The sequence below is a fragment of the Eutrigla gurnardus genome (genome assembly GCF_963514095.1).
Source record: "Eutrigla gurnardus genome assembly, chromosome: 20".
Classification (NCBI taxonomy): Eukaryota; Metazoa; Chordata; class Actinopteri; order Perciformes; family Triglidae; genus Eutrigla; species Eutrigla gurnardus.
This window is the reverse complement of record NC_139931.1, coordinates 18,973,572-18,991,911: the sequence shown is the minus strand read 5'-3', so window position 1 is coordinate 18,991,911 and position 18,340 is coordinate 18,973,572. Positions and strand designations below refer to the sequence as shown.

At 45.5% G+C, this 18,340-nt stretch overlaps 2 protein-coding genes across 3 annotated transcripts in view; both read left to right on the top strand.

Annotated features, from left to right (window-relative positions):
- Positions 1-18,340, top strand: part of copz2 (COPI coat complex subunit zeta 2) — a 420,907-nt gene that overhangs the window by 7,033 nt on the left and 395,534 nt on the right. The window lies entirely within an intron of this gene.
- hoxb8a (homeobox B8a) lies at positions 10,400-17,112 on the top strand. 2 transcript variants are annotated; one of them, XM_084037682.1, is made up of 2 exons: positions 10,400-10,867; positions 16,655-17,112. In XM_084037682.1, the coding sequence occupies exons 1-2, from the start codon at positions 10,435-10,437 to the stop codon at positions 17,077-17,079; spliced, it is 858 nt and encodes a 285-aa protein (XP_083893808.1). In that variant the 5' UTR covers positions 10,400-10,434; the 3' UTR covers positions 17,080-17,112. The 2 variants fall into 2 exon arrangements, with proteins under 2 accessions (XP_083893808.1, XP_083893809.1); XM_084037683.1 differs by having other exon boundaries at positions 16,658-17,107.

The following is an 18,340-nucleotide window of genomic DNA, read 5'->3' as shown; positions in this document are numbered from 1 at the left end:
AGCAGCGTCGTCATCCGTCCATTAGCAGCCTGTGAAGCCGCTGCGGTTCCTGTGTTTGTCTCTGCACCAAATGACTGACACAGACGCGGAGTCTGAGGAGGAGAGCTGCAGGAGCTCCGCTTCCTCTCTCCGCTTCCTCGCGTGATGGAGGAGCAGCCGGAAGGAGGCAGGAGAGGAGGAGGGCAACCTGCTGCAGCAACCTGGCGGCATCGCTGGAAATGTAAGAGGAATAAGATGGGGCCCATGGCGGGGAGGATACAAGAATAAATACATAAATAGACAAAAGGAAAATAATAACACACATAAGACGAAATCACAAGAAAAGTTAAATTGTGGGTGTATTTCTTAAAAGACGAGGAAAACGCATATTTATTTAGAAAAAAACAAAGATGAGCACTCATCACACGGATCAAACCACTTCCCACCCTGAACACCTCTGTCTTATGCTTGATAAGCCCCGCCCCCCGGACCAACCACCTACAGAAAAAAGATAGATGAATGAAGCTTATTCTTCAGCCAAACAGTATTCTTCTTAATAACTATTTATATATAACTATCACAATGCATTAAATAATCTTGGTAGCCTATAGGTATTGGTTTTACCCTGACAAACCCCTGCTCCATTTACACATGGAACCTTCCAACACACACCTGCATGGTTGTCACCACTATAAGCTGCAGGTGAGAAATAAGATAACTAAACATGTTGATGAAGTTTGATGTTTTCACTTAGAGTTTTATCTATCAGGGCTGAAGTTAGATTGTTTAGACGCTGGCTGCAGGCGTGCTAACGCTAGCTACGGTTGCTGTGCTAACGCTAGCTACGGCTGCTGTGCTAACGCTAGCTACGGCTGCTGTGCTAACGCTAGCTACAGCTGCTGTGCTAACGCTAGCTACGGCTGCTGTGTTAACGGTAGCTATGGCTGCTGTGCTAATGCTAGCTACAGCTGCTGTGCTAACGCTAGCTACGGCTGCTGTGTTAACGCTAGCTATGGCTGCTGTGCTAACACTAGCTACAGCTGCTGTGCTAAAGTAGTATTAGTACATAATTGGGGTGTAATGGTAGACAAAAGTCACGTTTCTGTACGTACCTCGACTTTTGGGTGATACGTTTTAGTTACAAAAGGGAAAACAAAGAAAATGTAGAAAATAATTGGTTTTGTTTATTTTGAAATGAATTAACAGTGAAGTTTTGCTCATTGGCCATAAGTCTACTTCGATAGTTACGACACTCAAATAATGGTATATTGTCCATAAACATATATATGGAGTCATGTCTGTAATGTAAATGTAAGCCACTCCTCCCTGAGAAGTATTTGTGATTCTGTAATAAGACTCTGATGTGTTGATGGTTCCTGAACTGGGCTGTAATTTAAATTCCAATACATCTTCAACTAAAATGCTCATGTGACCAGTTTGACAATAAACACATTATCATGAGTTACTTTGTGAATCTGCAGTGGGATCAAAAGTGTTGGTTTACACAAAGAAAAAACAGATTTATTTCCTTCAACGCTAAAACGATAATTTACAGAATGCCTTGTGTGCCATTCACAGACACTTCTGTTAAACCTATAATGGAACATTCCATATATTTACAGATATGTCTGTCAATGACACTGAATTGTGTTAAACATAAATAAACTATCAAACTTTCCTTAAAGTCCAAAAATGTGTCCGCAAAATCTTCCTGGTGACGTCAAAGCTTCACACAGGTAAATAACATTTGAGCACCTTTCCAACAACGACAGTGAGCTAACATAAATCATTTTTAATAAGCATTTTCTTTTTCCCACAGAAATTCAAGGAAGATTTTTCCAAATCAGAAAATCAAATGAACGTTTTCACAGGGCCGGTGGAGGTTCTTGCTCCCATAATTCAAGGCGTAAAACAAATACAAATATGGGTAAGACACCTCTGGAAACCCGATTTTACCGATTTTTCCTGGAATGTATGTCAGCTTTGTTTGAGGGCGTGCACCACCGAAGAAAAGGCAAGATTTGAATTTCTGTGGGGGGAGGGGAACTCTCTCTGGAGACCCTTTACGTGGACAACAAACTATATAACACTAAAGGGAAAGGGGGAAAGCAGAAAAGCATAATTGGTCCTCTTTAAAGGTTTTTTTTAAATCGCCACCATAACAAACATTTTCTAGCATTGATATTCTAGCTTTGCCTCAGTCCGTTTTATTTCACAAACGTTCCTCCTAAAACACAATGCCATTTTTAAAAACATATATGATCTGTATCAGAATCAGCCTAAATCACCGTGTGATGGTAGAATGTGTCGTCTCCAGCGACGTGACCCCGCTGACCTCACCTCCAGCCCAACAGAATTAGCAGCGCCGTATCAGTGTAGCAGGCGTAATAATAAGGGAGCGGCGCTGCCTTCAGCAGCAGTTGTCATGGCAACACATCATCTTAAGCACGCATATAAACTCTCACGAGTGGCATAACACAGTACGACGGATGATTATGCACCTGAGTAAGTGTTTATACTGTGTGACGTGGGGAATTCATGACATTTACAAGTCAGTTTCAAACTTTAGAAGCGCTTTTAAACGCACAAGATACCAACACAACTATGTAACGTTATCTTATTGAGCATTAACCGTTCTGGATGCATCGTAAGAGCGGTTAGAACTCATCCATAAACACTTCAAACGTGCTTCGATCTGCTTGCGTGTGATTCCATAATTGTATGAATGTACAGATCGTAACGTGTTGTTAGTGAGAAGCAAACATCCTCAGCCTCTGCCTCTGCTCCACCCGGCGCTGCTCGGCCCAAGCAAAGAGGCCTCAGGACTCAAGCAGATTTAGTCTCGGGGCCCAACAAAGCCATCCCATAAACCATCTGTGGACTCGACGGCGGATGATTGTGATACCTCTCCGAGGTCCAGCGGGGTCGAAGCTTCATTAAATCCAGAAACTCCGCCGCGGGCCTCCCTCCAGCCTCGGCTCACTGTCCCGGGGAAGGACGGGGCGCGAGCTGCTTCACACAACTATGTGTGAGAGAGAAAGAGGGGGGAGGGGAGGGAGGGAGGGAGGGAGGGAGGGGGTGCACAGTAAATCTAAAAGAATGCAGGGAGCAGGAGCCTCACACAACAACAACACGTTCACACGAGGTTCAAAACAAGCGTGAGCTTCAGTTATGGAGGCAGGAGGAACGCCGGGGAGACATCAGGATCACAATCAGCAGCAGCAGTGTTGGATTGTGGGTAATGAGAGCCGTGGCAGCAGCAGGAGTGTACTCATCAAAGGACTAGTTCTAGTGTGAAGGAAACTTTTCATGCTTGTGTGACTGTTGTCTTTTATGTAATAACTAGAACCAGACTCACACATTTAATGCAAAAACTTGCTTTTTCCTATCATTTTTCATAACTTTTTGAAGTTCATGCCATAGTGTAGCATCGTATCTGTTCCCATTAGACTCTCTACACGTCCAAAGCCTTTCCTGGATGTCGTTGGGGTGAATCATTTGGGAGAATATTAAGCGATAAAGTAATACCGTGTGTCACATTTGACACCTTACAGGCACATACATGCAGAGAGAAAGTAGAAGGTGTCCTGATTTATAGTCCATATATTACCTTCATCTAATAAAACACTCTAATGTTGCTGTTTGTTTATGGGGATCTGGAGAGTCTGTTTGGAATAAACTCCCTCTAGAGTTGGTCTCACTGGTCTGGAGCCAGTTATGCCGATATCGTCACCAGCGGTGCACCCATCTCCCTCTCCCTGTAAATGCACCCAAACGGCCAGGCCAGGGAAGAATCCTGATTGGCTCATTGTGCCGTGATTTAGCTGTGCAGATAAATAGGTGCAGGCCTCATCATTCCGGTGACATTTTTAGAAAGTAAATGGGCTGCACAAGACAAACCACATTCCACTGTTGGCAAAATTCATATTTCAACCGGGGCGAACGTGTCCAATCCAATATGTCTTCACTTTATCCTCTCATATTAAAACGGAGTCTACTGATAATAAGCGGGTGGATGTCGGAGTGCAGCAGGCCCAGAGCAGCTCTCCCCTGTCCCACACACTGAAGGAGCTGTTTTACACCGCCGAGCTTCCATCATTTATCAAGCAGCCGAGAATATCATTCATATTCATAAATTTCCTCAAAGAGAGTTATGAGCCTGCTGATACAAACGGCTGTATGGATCAGATCACACCGGCCATTCTGGTCTCATTAACACTTAGATGGCAAGCCAAATGCTGCTGGCTGCTCTGCACATGTTACAGCTGCCTCTGAGATATATACATATATATACAATAGCATCATATTTATATTGTTATTATTATATAAAAGTATGTGCACAAGTTACAGCTGCCTCTGACTGTATATATATATATATATATATATATATATATATATATATATATATATATATATATATATATATATATATATATGTATGTGTGTGTGTGTGTGTGTGTGTGTGTATATTAGTTATAATAATAGTAATAATAATAATAAAAGCAGTATGTGCACGTTACAGCTGCCTGTGCAGGAAAAAATATATAATTATTGTTATTTTTACTATTATACTATTACTTTTATTATTACTACTACTACTACTTATAATAATAATAATAATAATAATAATAATAATAATAATAATAATAATAATAATAATAATAATAATACAAATGTTATTATTATTATTATTATTATTATTGTTATTATAACAGTGTGTGACGATGTTTCAGCTGACTGGCAGGAAACAGTGACCTCAAATAAAACATCAGCAATATGTGCAATATGTATAGACGAATTTGTTACAGCACTTTCTTTTATAACAATATAATGATGTATAATAATAATAATAATAAAAATAATAATCTAATTATTATTTAAATAAACAATTTGTTTCAACTGCCCGCCGCCTCAACAACCCGAAACCCTTCTCCCCAAACACGCAGAATGAAATATTCTAGAAATGAATAAACAATGTGCGTGTGTGTGTGTGTGTGTGTGTGTGTGTGTGTGTGTGTGTGTGTGGTGTGTGTGTGTGTGTGTGTGTGTGTGTGTGTGTGTGTGTGTGTGTGTGTGCGTTATGTAATTTTACAATGCCAAAATAAATAAAAAAATATATATAATAATAAAATAATCATAATAAATTCAAAAATGAAGAAAACAAAATAACACGTTGTGTTTCTTCCCCCGCAAATAATAATTAAAAGTGAAGAAAGTGAGCTCTTTTCCCCGCTGAAGTTTCAAACGAACATCTCTTCTCGACGTCACTAACATGTTGTTTGTTTAGCATGAAGTTCGCCCCTGTTGGCCCATTACTCTGAGAACGGTTACGTTAGCGGCGCATCCACTCCATCGCTCCGTTTCTTCCAAACGACTCCCATCCATCTGCATTCACACTGTTTGTTCCACAGCCACAAATCTCACACCCGTTTGATTTCTTGCAGCGCGTCGCCCGGTGGGGCTTCACGGGAGATGGGGGGTTCCCTCTCTTCTGGAATTTGAAAACCCACCAAGTGGACTCCGCCGGTCCGAGCAGGGCCGTCAGGGTTTGTTACATTTGCTTTATTTCACTTTGCTTTGAAAGAAAAAAAATCGGATGGTATTTCTCCCTTTGGGGCCAGTAAAGCTCCAACCTCCTCCTCCTCCTCCTCCTCTTCGTCTTCTTCTTTCTCACGTCAGTTGTTTTGCACACTTCCTATGTTCAAACGTGGAAACAAACAGCACGAGAGGAGCAGGATGTGCTGCACGCACCGGGGGACTCGAGCTCACGGGTAAAAAACAGAAGAAGTGAGGAGGGGGAGACGGGTGGGTGGGTGATGAGGGATGCGGGAGCGGATGCGCGCGGGGTTGGAAGAAGCCGCCGCTGACTGTCGTAAAAAAAAAAAAAAAAACAGCAAAGAGGAAGAAGGAAAAGCAAAGAGGAGAGAAAGAGGATTCAATGCGGTGCGGCGCAATAAAAGAATATGACGGCAATAAAAGTTTATAGCGTATAAATTTCTGAAGGTTAAGAACTAAACGGCTGTAAAGCAAACACGCCGAAAGAAAGAGGAGGAGGGGGTGAGGAGGGTGAGGAGGGTGAGGAGGGGGGTGAGGAAAGACACACAGAGAGAGGAAATATTAGAGGAAAAGTTTCATATAATTTATCTGCTGGTTATATTGATGTGCGCCGGAGACAGAAGAGGAGAGCAAATATTAGCGTTGGGCTGCTTCTACATATTAGACGCGTTGAGGAGGGCGAGAGGCCCGGATGTACAGGAGGAATCACGTCAAATATAGTGGGATTCATTTTTGTTGTTGTGTGTAGCAGCGTGGAAGAGCACGAGCCTCCTCCCTCCTCCTCTTTTCAGCTGTGGGAGTTTTATGGTTTTGTTTTGGGGTTGTTGTTTTTTTTTTTTTTTTTTTTGCAGTGTGTGTGTGTGTGTGTGTGTGTGTGTGCGTGTGTGTGTGTGCGACCTCTCTTTGTCTCACTCAAGAAAAAATAGAGAATTAAACCTAAAAATAGCCCGACAACAGAACCGACTGACTGGGTGTTCTGTAGCCGCCTTACGCGCTCCGTCTCCGGGTAGAGGGCCCCTGCGGGACCGGCGGGCCCGGTCCGGGGGGAGAGAGGTGTCAACTATGCTTTGAGGAACCTGGACGGCGTTCCGTTTGATGTTATTACACATCTGTAAAAAAAAAAATAAAAAAAAAAAAAGAAATCCCGTACTGTTTCATTGTGCGCGCGTTCAGCCGTGTGATGGCTGACGGGGTTCATATTTCCACAAGGGCCGCGGATCCGAGTCTCTTCACATTGTGGTAACAACCGCTTTTACAGTCTGTTTACAGCCTGTAATTTAGAGCTATCTGCACGCGCGCGCGCACGCCAGGTCTCTCCAAACATAAAAGCAGCGATGATGTGCGGCAATAAAACGGGATTTGAGCCGGACACAACACGCTCCGCTTTCTTTGATTGTCTCGTGGCTCATAACGGCGGCGATGCACGTGGAGAAACGTCAAAACAGCCACATAATAATAATAATAATAATAATAATAATAATAATAATAATAATAATAATAATAACAATAATAATAGCCTAATAATATCAGCAGATATGGAATAAACAGAGGTGATAAAGAAGCATACTTACAATACAATCATGTTTATTGATTCATGTGTAATTGCCTTATTTTTTATAGTGTATTTTGTTTCAGGGGTTTACGTGTTGTATTAGTATTTTATTAAAAAACAAATATAAGAACATTTATATATATTTAGTTTGGAGTTGTAGCAGACCCTCATATTTATCATATTTATCACGAGAAAGCTTGAGATGAAAAAAAAATGCTAAGAATATATAATATCTGAAACCAGCTGCTATATTCACCAACATTGGGCCCATGTGCTTCCGTGATTTCTTTAGTGTTGAATCCGATCTTTTCTTTTCATCCCACAGTCTTTTCTATGTGAGCGCGCTTCATTCTTCAGATCCCAAATCAGCCCTCACACCTGGCCCCCAATTACAACGCGCCGTTTTATTTTAAGGCAGCTTGTATAGCTTAATGTGCGGGCTTAATAGAACTATAAAGCCGCATTAGAGGCCGCCTTCCACCTCCCCTCCCCTGTGGCCTCACCGCGACCCGCCGCTTGATGGCGCTCCTGCTCCACCGATAAAGCCCGGCCTCGCCTGCGGCTCTGCCCGCTTTTGTGGGAGCCTCGCGGAATCCATGCGCCGGGCTCCTTTTACGGGAGGTGAAAGCTGCAGTATCCCTCCTCCTTAATGCGTTTTAAAGGATGTTTTTGAGGAGAAGAGGGGTGATTAGGCCACTTTGAGACTTTGCTTGAGAACATTCTGACAATTTGAAGGTAGATTCGGGTCATTGTGACGGTGGGGGGTGGGGGGGGGGGGGGGGGTGTAGAGGAAGGGTTGAGACCTTGGAAAATAATAATAATCCCATAGGCGTGCAGGATACGTATGGGCTGCCAGGAAATGGTGCTTTTTTCCCCGACACACCAAGGGCGTTCGCACCTTACCCATTTCCCGGTCTGCTCATGTAAAGGTGCGGGGGGGGGGGGGGGGGGTGTCAAGTCAAGAAGTGCAAATATTTGTTTTCTTTTTTACAAACAGGTATCATTGGAGCGCGCGTAGGACTAACAGCCCTCTGTGTAAAGATGCAATTAGTGCCGATTTGACGCAGGGGATGCGCAAAGTGTGCGCACATTCTGCAGGAATCACACTTCGAGAAGCTGGACTTTTTTCTCTCTCTCTCAGACCACAAGATCTCATCAGCAAAACACTAGAGTGGAGGTGTGTAAAACGCGTCTCAACGAGATCAAATTGCGGGTAATAAATTGAAACGACTCCTGTGGAAGTCGGCCCGAGCGATCACGTGATTTAGCGCGACGCAGTCTGCGATTCGGCTTTGTGGTTAAATGTGTTTGGGCCCTCGCGCGTGTCAACAGCTGTGATCGGCATAAATGAAATGAGGGTTTTTAATTTGGCTGATGTGAGCTCCCCAAAAACAAACAAAAAATAATCAAGGGGGTCCATTCTAAACCCGGTCCCGGTTCTTGGACTTGCTACCCCCATCATCTGCCTGTGTGAGCTCTAGGACATTTTTTTCTCACTGAGCGGCCTTTCCACAACTCCTCCGCCGTTACAAACCCGCTCCTCACACCGAACACACGCACGGAGAACACGGCGAGATGACAATTACGCACCGGGAAGGGGGGACGAGGCGTTTACGGCCTCCGGACGCGTCGTAAAAAGGAAAAAAAATGTTTTTTGTGTGTCTGCTGTCGAGGACGTAAACAAGCAAACGCTGCCCCTCCGCTTTTATGGAGGCTGTACAGTGTGTTAAAGCGTTTACAGCCCCACATCCTCCGAGCCCATTACCCTCCCCAGCCCTCCTCACACGTTTATGGAGATCATATTTATGAAAGTATACGGTGATCAGAAAGCCAGGCGGCTTGGAAGCAGCGAAAAGAGGCTCCGACAACCGGTTTTAAAACCTCAATTACATTTATAGGCCGGTACTTGTTAAAACCAATACCAATTAGCTCTCTCTCTCTCTCTCTCTCTCTCTCTCTCTCTCTCTCTCTCTCTCTCTCCCTCCTCCCTGTCTGTGTTAACCTCTCTCTCAAGCGGGCTGCCTGACATTTTGGGGGGCCTCGATCGCGTCGTATAGCTCCTTCCACGCACGCGCTTTCCTTTAAGAGGGAAGAGAAACGAGGATGAAGAGCAATTAATGCGAGAGATGCTCTCAAACGATGCAAAACCACCCCCCCCCCCCCCCCCCCCCCCCCCCCCCCCCCACACACACACACACACACACGCACCAGCATCAGCACCCTACCTCAATCTCAACTTTGGAAAATACACACAAATCCATCTCTACTGCTTTTGCTTGACTGTGTGTGTGTGTGTGTGTGTGTGTGTGTGTGTGTGTGTGTGTGTGTGTGTGTGCACTTGATCAGATGCAAAGCGGCAGAATTCTCATTAACACACACTCTCGCTTGATGCCCCCCTTTCTTCCTCCTCACACTCCCTTTGCATTATCACAGGCGCGCGGTGCTCCTCGAGCCGACGCCGGGAGACTATCATCTAGTCTTACAGGCGCAAAAAAAAAGTGTAATACACCCTATGTGTGTGTGTGTGTGTGTGTGTGTGTGTGTGTGTGTGTGTGTGTGTGTGTGTGTGTGTGTGTGTGTGTGTGCGCGTGTGTGCGTGCGATCCTCTCGTTGCGTGGAAAAAGCCAATGGGATGAAGAGCTGATAATAGATGCAAATTATCCCTGACACACACACACACACGGGAGGAGAGAGAGAGAGAGAGAGAGAGAGAGAGAGAGAGAGAGAGAGAGAGAGAGAGAGAGGGCGCGCGCGAGCGAGCGATCGAGCGAGCGAGAGAGAGAGAGGGAGAGAGAAAATATGAAACAACTCATTTGCAGAGGAGTAAATCACGGAATACCCGTTTGAGAGCGCGACAGGGCTCCCGCTTACACCGGAATTGTGATGCGCACGAGCCCTTCCTCCTCTACTTTTCCCTCTTCTTCTTCTTCTCCTTCCTCGCTGGACGTTTTATGGGATCGGCGTGATTGTGGTTCTCGTTGTGTTTGTGGCTGTTACTGCTCTGGCCGGCTGCCGCTCCGCGCACCGCTCGTCCGCTGTGGCCGCGAAGGGAAACACCACAACAACGGTGACCGACCCCGGCGGCGGACCTGCCTCACCCTCTCTCTCTCTTCCCCTGTCTCTCTCCCTCGCCGCTTCCCTCCCCTGCGCGCGTGTCGGCGCTCCTCAGCCTCAGACCGCACGACGGGAGCAGCAGCGACAACACAAAACAGAGAAAAAAAAGGAAAAGAGTTGAAAGCCGCGGCTCGCTCCCTCCACTCCCACTCTGACTCCGCCGAGCCGAACCCAAACTGAAACCAACAATACTAATAAAAAGAAACGAAAACACCAACACAACAACAACAAAGATGAGTTCATATTTCGTCAACTCGCTCTTCTCCAAATATAAAAGCGGGGACTCGTTACGCCCGAACTACTACGAGTGCGGTTTCGCGCAGGACCTGGCCGGCAGCCGGCCCACCGTGGTCTACGGCCCGGGCTCCGGCGCCACCTTCCAGCACGCGCCGCAGATCCAGGACTTCTACCACCACAGCGCCTCCACGCTGCCGAGCAACCCGTACCAGCAGAGCCCCTGCGCGGTCACATGCCACGGCGAGCCGGGCAACTTCTACGGATACGACGCGCTGCAACGGCAGACGCTTTTCGGGGCCCAGGACGCGGACCTGGTCCAGTACAGCGACTGTAAACTGGGGAGCGCGCCGGGACTCGGCGGCGAGGACGCGGAGGGGACCGAGCAGAGCCCCTCGCCGACGCAGCTCTTCCCCTGGATGAGGCCGCAAGGTGAGGAAAACTGGCTTTTACGGCGGGTTTTGTTCTTGTTCGCAGCGTCGTGGTCGGGTCTCTTCTCTCTCTCTCCCCCCGAAAAAACACGCGAGGAGCAGAGCTGCTGCTCCTCCGGGAGGGAGGACGGAGGATGTGGACACTCGGGGGAGAAAAGTTGAGCAAAAGTGTTTTTTAAAACGCAGCGACGCGAGCAGGGTAATTCAAGCTTCCTGCGTTCAAAGCGCGTTTATGGTTTTATTGGCGGCACCAAAAAAAAACTTGTGAGGGACTTTTAGGGTTTAATTGCCCCGGTCATATAGAGAGAGAATGGACGGGGGGGCAGAGAGAGAGAGAGAGAGAGAGAGAGAGGTCAGAAACAGGCTGGAGGAAGGGAGGGAGGTGGGGGGGACTTGGTGACCCCCCCTTTAAAAAACCTAGAGATCCTAAAGCAGATGGGCAGACTTGTTAGAATCAGCTGCTCTGACTCGGTTCTAGCTCTGACCCGGGTTAAACTTTTACTGCCCTCCCTCTTTTTGGTGTTTTGCTTTTACGACTTGCCTGTGGTCGAAGGGATTAGTTGGCAACATGGTGGCCGGTTCCCCCCACTGGGATCAAGGAGGGGGGGGGGGGGGGGGGGCATGGATGTAGATCCATAGAAAGATGCTAAATACACGGCGGTGCTGGTGTGACTCGCAAGCCTGTCAGGTTTGTCAAGTCAAAGTGAAGTCTTGCTTTTGTGTGTGTGTGTGTGTGTGTGTGTGTGTGTGTGTGTGTGTGTGTGTGTGTGTGTGTGTGTGTGTGTGTGTGTGTGTGTGTGGCACGCAGAGTGTGAATATGGAGGTCCAACAAGATCAGATAATAAATCTAAAAGAAATGTGATTTCTAAGAGGAAAACAAACACAAATACATATTTATATATACACATAGATATATGAATTATAGGTGAAGCCAGCTTATAATTGATGGCTTAAACCAACACCAATATAAGGCTGATTATGCAAGAAGGCATTTTGTTGTTAGAGAGACGTAGACCTGAAGGTAGAGAGAGCGAGGGAGAGAGAGAGAGAGAGAGACGGAGCAGTGAATGGATGGACATGTATAGTAGCCTATTTAGTTCGGGGCCATATTTCTTGGGCTGTGCTGTTGTGTGTGCGCGTGCGCGTGCGCGTGTATGTGTGTGTGAGCGAGAGTTTATTGCTTATGTTCTCGGTTGTATTTTTTAAAGTGGGACAGAAGACGGGTTATAGCCTGTACAGGACTTTTGTGGCTTCATGATTATGATCATAAAATAGAAAAAGAATAAATAATCATGATAAAAAAAATAAAGAAAATAAAAATGACAGCCAGCCAGATCTGTAGTTCCACCTCGAGCTGCTTCTTCTGCAACCATGTTAGACTCACACCTGCAACAGATAACAGTAAGAATAGCAGCTTACGCGCATTTACGCACAAGAGCACTTTTGTAGCCCCCCCCCCCCCCCGAGGCTCCACTCCTCGTGCGTCTTCACCGTTGGTCCTCGCGGCCTTCAAATCGTCACCATTACAGCGCCCCCCCCCTTATATATATATATATATATATATATATATATATATATATATATATATATATATATATATATATATATATATATATGTGCGTAACGGCTTTTCCAATCACCCCCAGCTTTAAACAGCAGCGCGGGGGCTCGGAGCGGCTTCTTAGAGGGGCTCCAGCTTCTTCACCGACGATGACAGTGATTAGTCCCGTGATTGATGGCTCGAGAGGCGGCGTACTTGTGCGCCGGGTTGCGGGGGCCGAAAAGTCCAAACAGGAAACAGTAGAAAGTCCGAGAATTGGTGTAAACGCGCGGGTTTGATGGGGGGAGGGGGGGGGGGGGGGGGGGGGGTGTTATCGTTTGCTCGTGAGGATTTATTAGTCGGGGCTATAATAGCAGGGAAATAAGGCCGACGGTGTCTTTGTGGGTGAAACGGGGAGGATGGAGCGCAGCGGCGGAGGCGGTTATCCTCCCCGTTTACCGCGGAAATCCCCCTTTAACGAGGCTGTACGTTCCATAATTTGTACTATAAAGAGGATCTCGCCTCCTCCACACCTTTTATGTTCTAACCCCAGCACCGAAGGAGGCTACCACTCACCGAACACGTCTTGAAATACTCCCGAGCCCCCGAGCTGCTGCGTTAATATCCCGAACTGAGCCGTTTTACGACTGTGACTGAACATCTTCACCAATCCCTTTGAATCCCTTTCCACGGCTTTGAAATATGAAAATACTATCAAATATGATTAGAGGGGATGTGATGCTATGGCTGCCCTTTGCTCGGGCTCTCTCTGGCCTCTGTTGTCGCTCCTTCCTCCTGAAATGTCAACTGCCATGCATTTTGTTTAGGGCTCGTCTAATTGGCTCTGCAAAGGTTTCATATATAACGGCTCTTAAAAACGTTGTAACATTTTCCCAGACCGTCAAACGTCCGAGTAAATTACACAAATTGTGGGATTTATCCCCCCCAACCCCCCAACCCCCCAACCCCGTTTAATCCGCCTAATATGAGTCGTCATGTGCAGCGTGGTGGGTGCATGTTCCTCCGTCACAGGCAGAGAAAACAACCCCTCCGGATCAAAGCGTTCGTGCTATCACTTTATCCGGGAAAGTGTTTCACATTTCCCTTAATTCATGGCTGTTGACAGCCTGCGAATGTGGCGCCAACTTGCCTTTAGTCCCTATAGCACGAAATCACGGCGCCAGCCCTGTGACAGATAACACATACAAGACATTCACATCACTTACAAGTCCGCGCATTTCCATAAAGACTCCCTTGTCTGCGTCTTGTGGCTGTTTTACCATAAAAAGCAGCTCTGTGCCCGCAGACGGACGCGCTGTGTGCACGCGCTTTTATTTTTGATTGAAAAGGCATCCCGATGGACTTCACTTACAATATATATATATATATATATATATATATATATATATATATATATATATATATATATATATATATATATATATATATATATATTTGTTGGAGTTATTTTTCACCAAGTACCTGCAGGGTTTATATAATGTGATCAGTGTATGTGGACTGCGCGGAGTCATTACCCTCTCCTTTAATTTAATCCAGAAACTTTAGTGTCCTGGAAGGAGTGCGAGGCGCGTGCGTGCGCGCGCGCGTTAACGGGGGATCTGCTCTCCTCTGCTCTCCAAAAACTGTTTATTCTTTAATTTACTAGACATATTTGAATTCCGCCAATTCCCTTTACGCCGACACTAATTCCAATCACACACAAAATGTGAATTTCCCTTCAGATCAGCCGTTTAATAGCAGCCGGTTTTTCAGATTTAAAACTTTATGATCGCTGGCATATTTGGTCCGCGGCGCGTGCAGAGCTCCGTTTTATTATGGGACAATAATCAAAGAGGAAGACAAACAGTTTTATGGATATATAATCACTTACTGCGGTTAAGCGTGTTTTTACTCCCCATATTTATACTGAAACCACGTCCACGTCTGACTAATAAACTCATTAAACATATATATGTATATATTATATTTATGAATGTATAGTTTCAGTGCTGCCACTAACTTTTCCGAAATAAAATGTTGCTATTTTAAGCATTTACAATTATAGTGTCACCGAGTCTGATGGAAAACGCGTGTGGGGATATTTCTTTAATGCAAGGGCATCATGTCTGCCCTCGTTTGGTTCGTATAACGCAGGTGATAATATTTAATAGGTTATTAATTGGAAAAATAAAAAAGCCATACACCCTTCTCCTCCCACGCTGGTCCAGCTTGTGTGCAGGAAGCAGAATGTTGGATATTAATTACGCATCCGCAGAAAACAGACACCGAAAACCAACAGCAGAGGAACCTGCTGGTTTGGAAATAATACTCTATTTATCATAATTTCTAAATTGTTTGCACGATTTCTTATCTTGGTCTCGGTTCGTTAGAGACAGCTCGATTTATTTATTATTATTATTATTTATTACTTATTACACCATCACATATTCATGGGCGGAAATGCTCAAAAAACGAAAAGGGATATTTTGTTTGGTTTTCATGTTCATAGTGCAGTTAATATGGCTTCTCTTCTGGTTGTTGGACGTTTAAAAGAGTAGTAGCAGTGTGTGTGTGTGTGTGTGTGTGTGTGTGTGTGTGTGTCTGTGTGCGTGTGTGTGTGTGTGTGTGTGTGTGTGTGTGTGTGTGTGTGTGATAAATATGACCCCTGATCATTAAAGTCACATGAGGATCACGTCCTTTTACAGCATGCACTGACCTTTCACATTTATTTTACACGTTGTTGAGGACTTGAAGACAAAATGACATCAAGCAGCCTTTTGTTTCTTCATCTGTTTGTTCTCACTGTAAACGTGTACGAAGACATCATATTATACTAGCTCGATGAGAGTATTAGTAATACTTGACAGTAATATTACATCCATCATGAAAGGAATCGCCACATTGAAACCATTATTATTAAATATTGTGTTTTTTCAGTGGTCGCCTGTAGCTTGTTTTGGTCACGTGATTTTTCAGAGGTTTGTTTGCTTTTCACGTGCGATCTGGAAATGAGTCCCAAAACCCAGAAATGAGTTCACATTTTTTCCCGCCTTTTTGGCCTCGTTGTGCGATCGTGGCTATCGTTAGCTTTTTGACGTCTGCCTCCCAAAATAATCCGAGTGGTGTTCATTTCTTCATCATATTATCTTGGTGAGAAAAACGTTCAAGTGCCAAAAATACTCGTTTGCCATATTCAATCATCCGATGCTAATCTGGGCTTTTTGTCAAGAGAATGCTAACTTCCAGGTGGTGCCTACGTGGACGCGTCACCCTGCAGCTCTATATGCCGTTGCCTCTTAAATCACATGCCTGTTATCGGTTTGGCTTGTTCTAAGATACAAAATCCATCGGCAAATACCCCACTGGAGATTTTGTAATCTTTTACGTGTTTTAGAAAGGCGCTAAATGAGAGTACCGGTAGTAACGCTAGTTTGTGAAACTATTTTTTCACAAAATTGAAATCGAGTGTCACTCAGCACAACTTTCACACAAATGTATTTCAACTGGAGGTTTTGGTTTATACCTTGTTTTTTGGGATGACACGACATTTAGGTTCAGGAAAAACATCGGGATTGGTCTAGAATGGAAGAACCAAACCAAACCTCACGTTTAGGAAACAGTGTGGTTGAAAGCTTGTTGTCGGACCGATCCCCTCCCCCACCATGAGGAGTTCTCTCACCATTTAATGTGCATTTCCCCACAAACAAGGATGCAGATTCACTTCCCATTGACATCTCATGCTGAGCAACACGACATAACCCGTGTCCCTGTACCCGAAACCAATCGCTTGTTTTCTGCTGCTCTTTCACAAACTGCCATGCGACCGGTTTGGTGAACACAAACTCAAGAGATTTGAACGTTTTGTTCTACGACATGAAATGTGTCCATAGGGGCCCGTCTTGTCCGTCTTATGAACTGCTAGGCATCGCTAGCATGTAGCTAAATGAGACGCCAGCTGCAGTTCAGTGGTGACGATGTTGAAGTCATGTGACCATTGTAGAGATTAGCTTATCGTTAGCTAAATACTTCGGGCGATTGCATTTACTGTGTTAAAAGTGTCTCTTTGTGAAGTCCAATCCGATTCGCTCTTTGTCGAGGGAACCGGCGCAATGCTAATGTTTGCCTACGAAAGCAACGCTCGACACTAAAGGCTGGCGAGAAGCTGGTGACCAAGCTATAGATGTTTCGCCTCTAATAATGTCTCTCCACTCTCCCATGTCTCCCCTCTCCTCCCCCCCCTCCACCAAGCAGCTGCTGGAAGGAGGCGCGGCCGACAGACCTACAGCCGCTACCAGACCCTGGAGCTGGAGAAGGAGTTCCTCTTCAACCCCTACCTGACCCGGAAGCGCCGCATCGAGGTGTCGCACGCGCTGGCACTGACGGAGCGGCAGGTGAAGATCTGGTTCCAGAACCGCCGGATGAAGTGGAAGAAGGAGAACAACAAGGACAAGTTCCCCAGCAGCAAGAGCGAACAGGAGGCGGTGGAGAGGGAGAGGAGGGAGAAGGAGCTGCGGGACGGCAGTGGCAGCGGCGGCGGGGAAGGCGGCGGCGGCGAAGGAGGAGGAGGTGGTGGAGGAGGCTCGGTGGCGGTGGCGGTGGCGGTGGCGGGCACGGCGGGGTCTCAGGCCCCCATCAATGAGGATTGCTGCGAGAAAACCCACAAGCAAATGTAGGGAGGAAAGAGAAAGACGGAGGGCGTAGGTGTCGGACGCGATGGGCGTGGGTGGGTGGGGCTGGGTGTTTTTGTCTTCATGGAGGCCGTTGGACTGCTCCGCTGTCTCCACAATTCAATTGATGGATAAAGGAACTTGAGTCTCCAAAATGGCGGCCAGACGGACCGGATGGGGCCTCGCGCCTCTGTCTTCAGGACTGTAGAAACCGCGGGAAAGTAAAAAAAAAAGAGAAAAAAATGAAGCAAGAAAGTGAACTTTAAAAAAATAAAAATAAAATGAAAATACAGTTGATGAGGGCGGGGTCGGATCCATCCAAGTCAAACATAGTCTACTCTAGTGTTTAAAACAAACGGAAAAAAAATGATAGCTTCCTTTCTTTGTGGAACAATTATCGTGGAAACATTTCTATATTGTTAGAAGTTTATCATTAACAATTTTATCTTTGGCAGCTGTATAGTTTTTAAGTTAAAATATGATGATGGTGCACTTTTTACTGTACTTCTCACTTCTATGTTGTTGTTGTTATGGCAATGATTGATCGATGATGATGATGATGATGATGATAATGATGATGATGACGTAGCAATTAATGAAATTTCCAACAACATGAAACTGCCTATTTATGCCGTTTTAGTAGGTCGGGTCTCTTTTTTACACACTCTAATTGTCGTTTCTCGTTTTAGTTCGTTTTTTGATCGATGGTGTTTTGTTTTATGTTGTCTTCCTTTTTTTTCTTCCTCTTTTTGAGTAAAAAGCATGCGCACAGTGCAGATTAAAAAAAGAGAGAGAGAACATTCATAAAAATAAAAAACGAGGAAAAATGAAATAAAACCAATGTGGCGTTCTGCGTTTTACTGGGGAAAGTATATGTTGCTGTAGTTTTCACCTTTTTTGGGTTTCAGCCAATCATCAGTTAGTTAACTCAGATGTGTTGTGTCAACTCAATATTCAAAGAGTGGGAAGTTACTCACCCCATCCCTCCCCCTCCTCCCCTCCTCCCCTCCTCTCTCTACTGTCAGCACCCAGACTGATAAAACCGTTCAGTTCACGAGGCCAAACATTTAAGCCTCGACTCGGAAATCTCCTCTTAAAACAACACCCCCCTCCTCCCCCTCCTCCCCCCAAACTCACATCTTATCCAAACATCGCTGTATTTATGGCCCGGTCCTCCACCTCCACTTACATTATTACGGGCTCTATTTTCACATTTACACCGCCTTCCATCATCATCACGACGACGACTCGAGCTCGGATTGTTTCC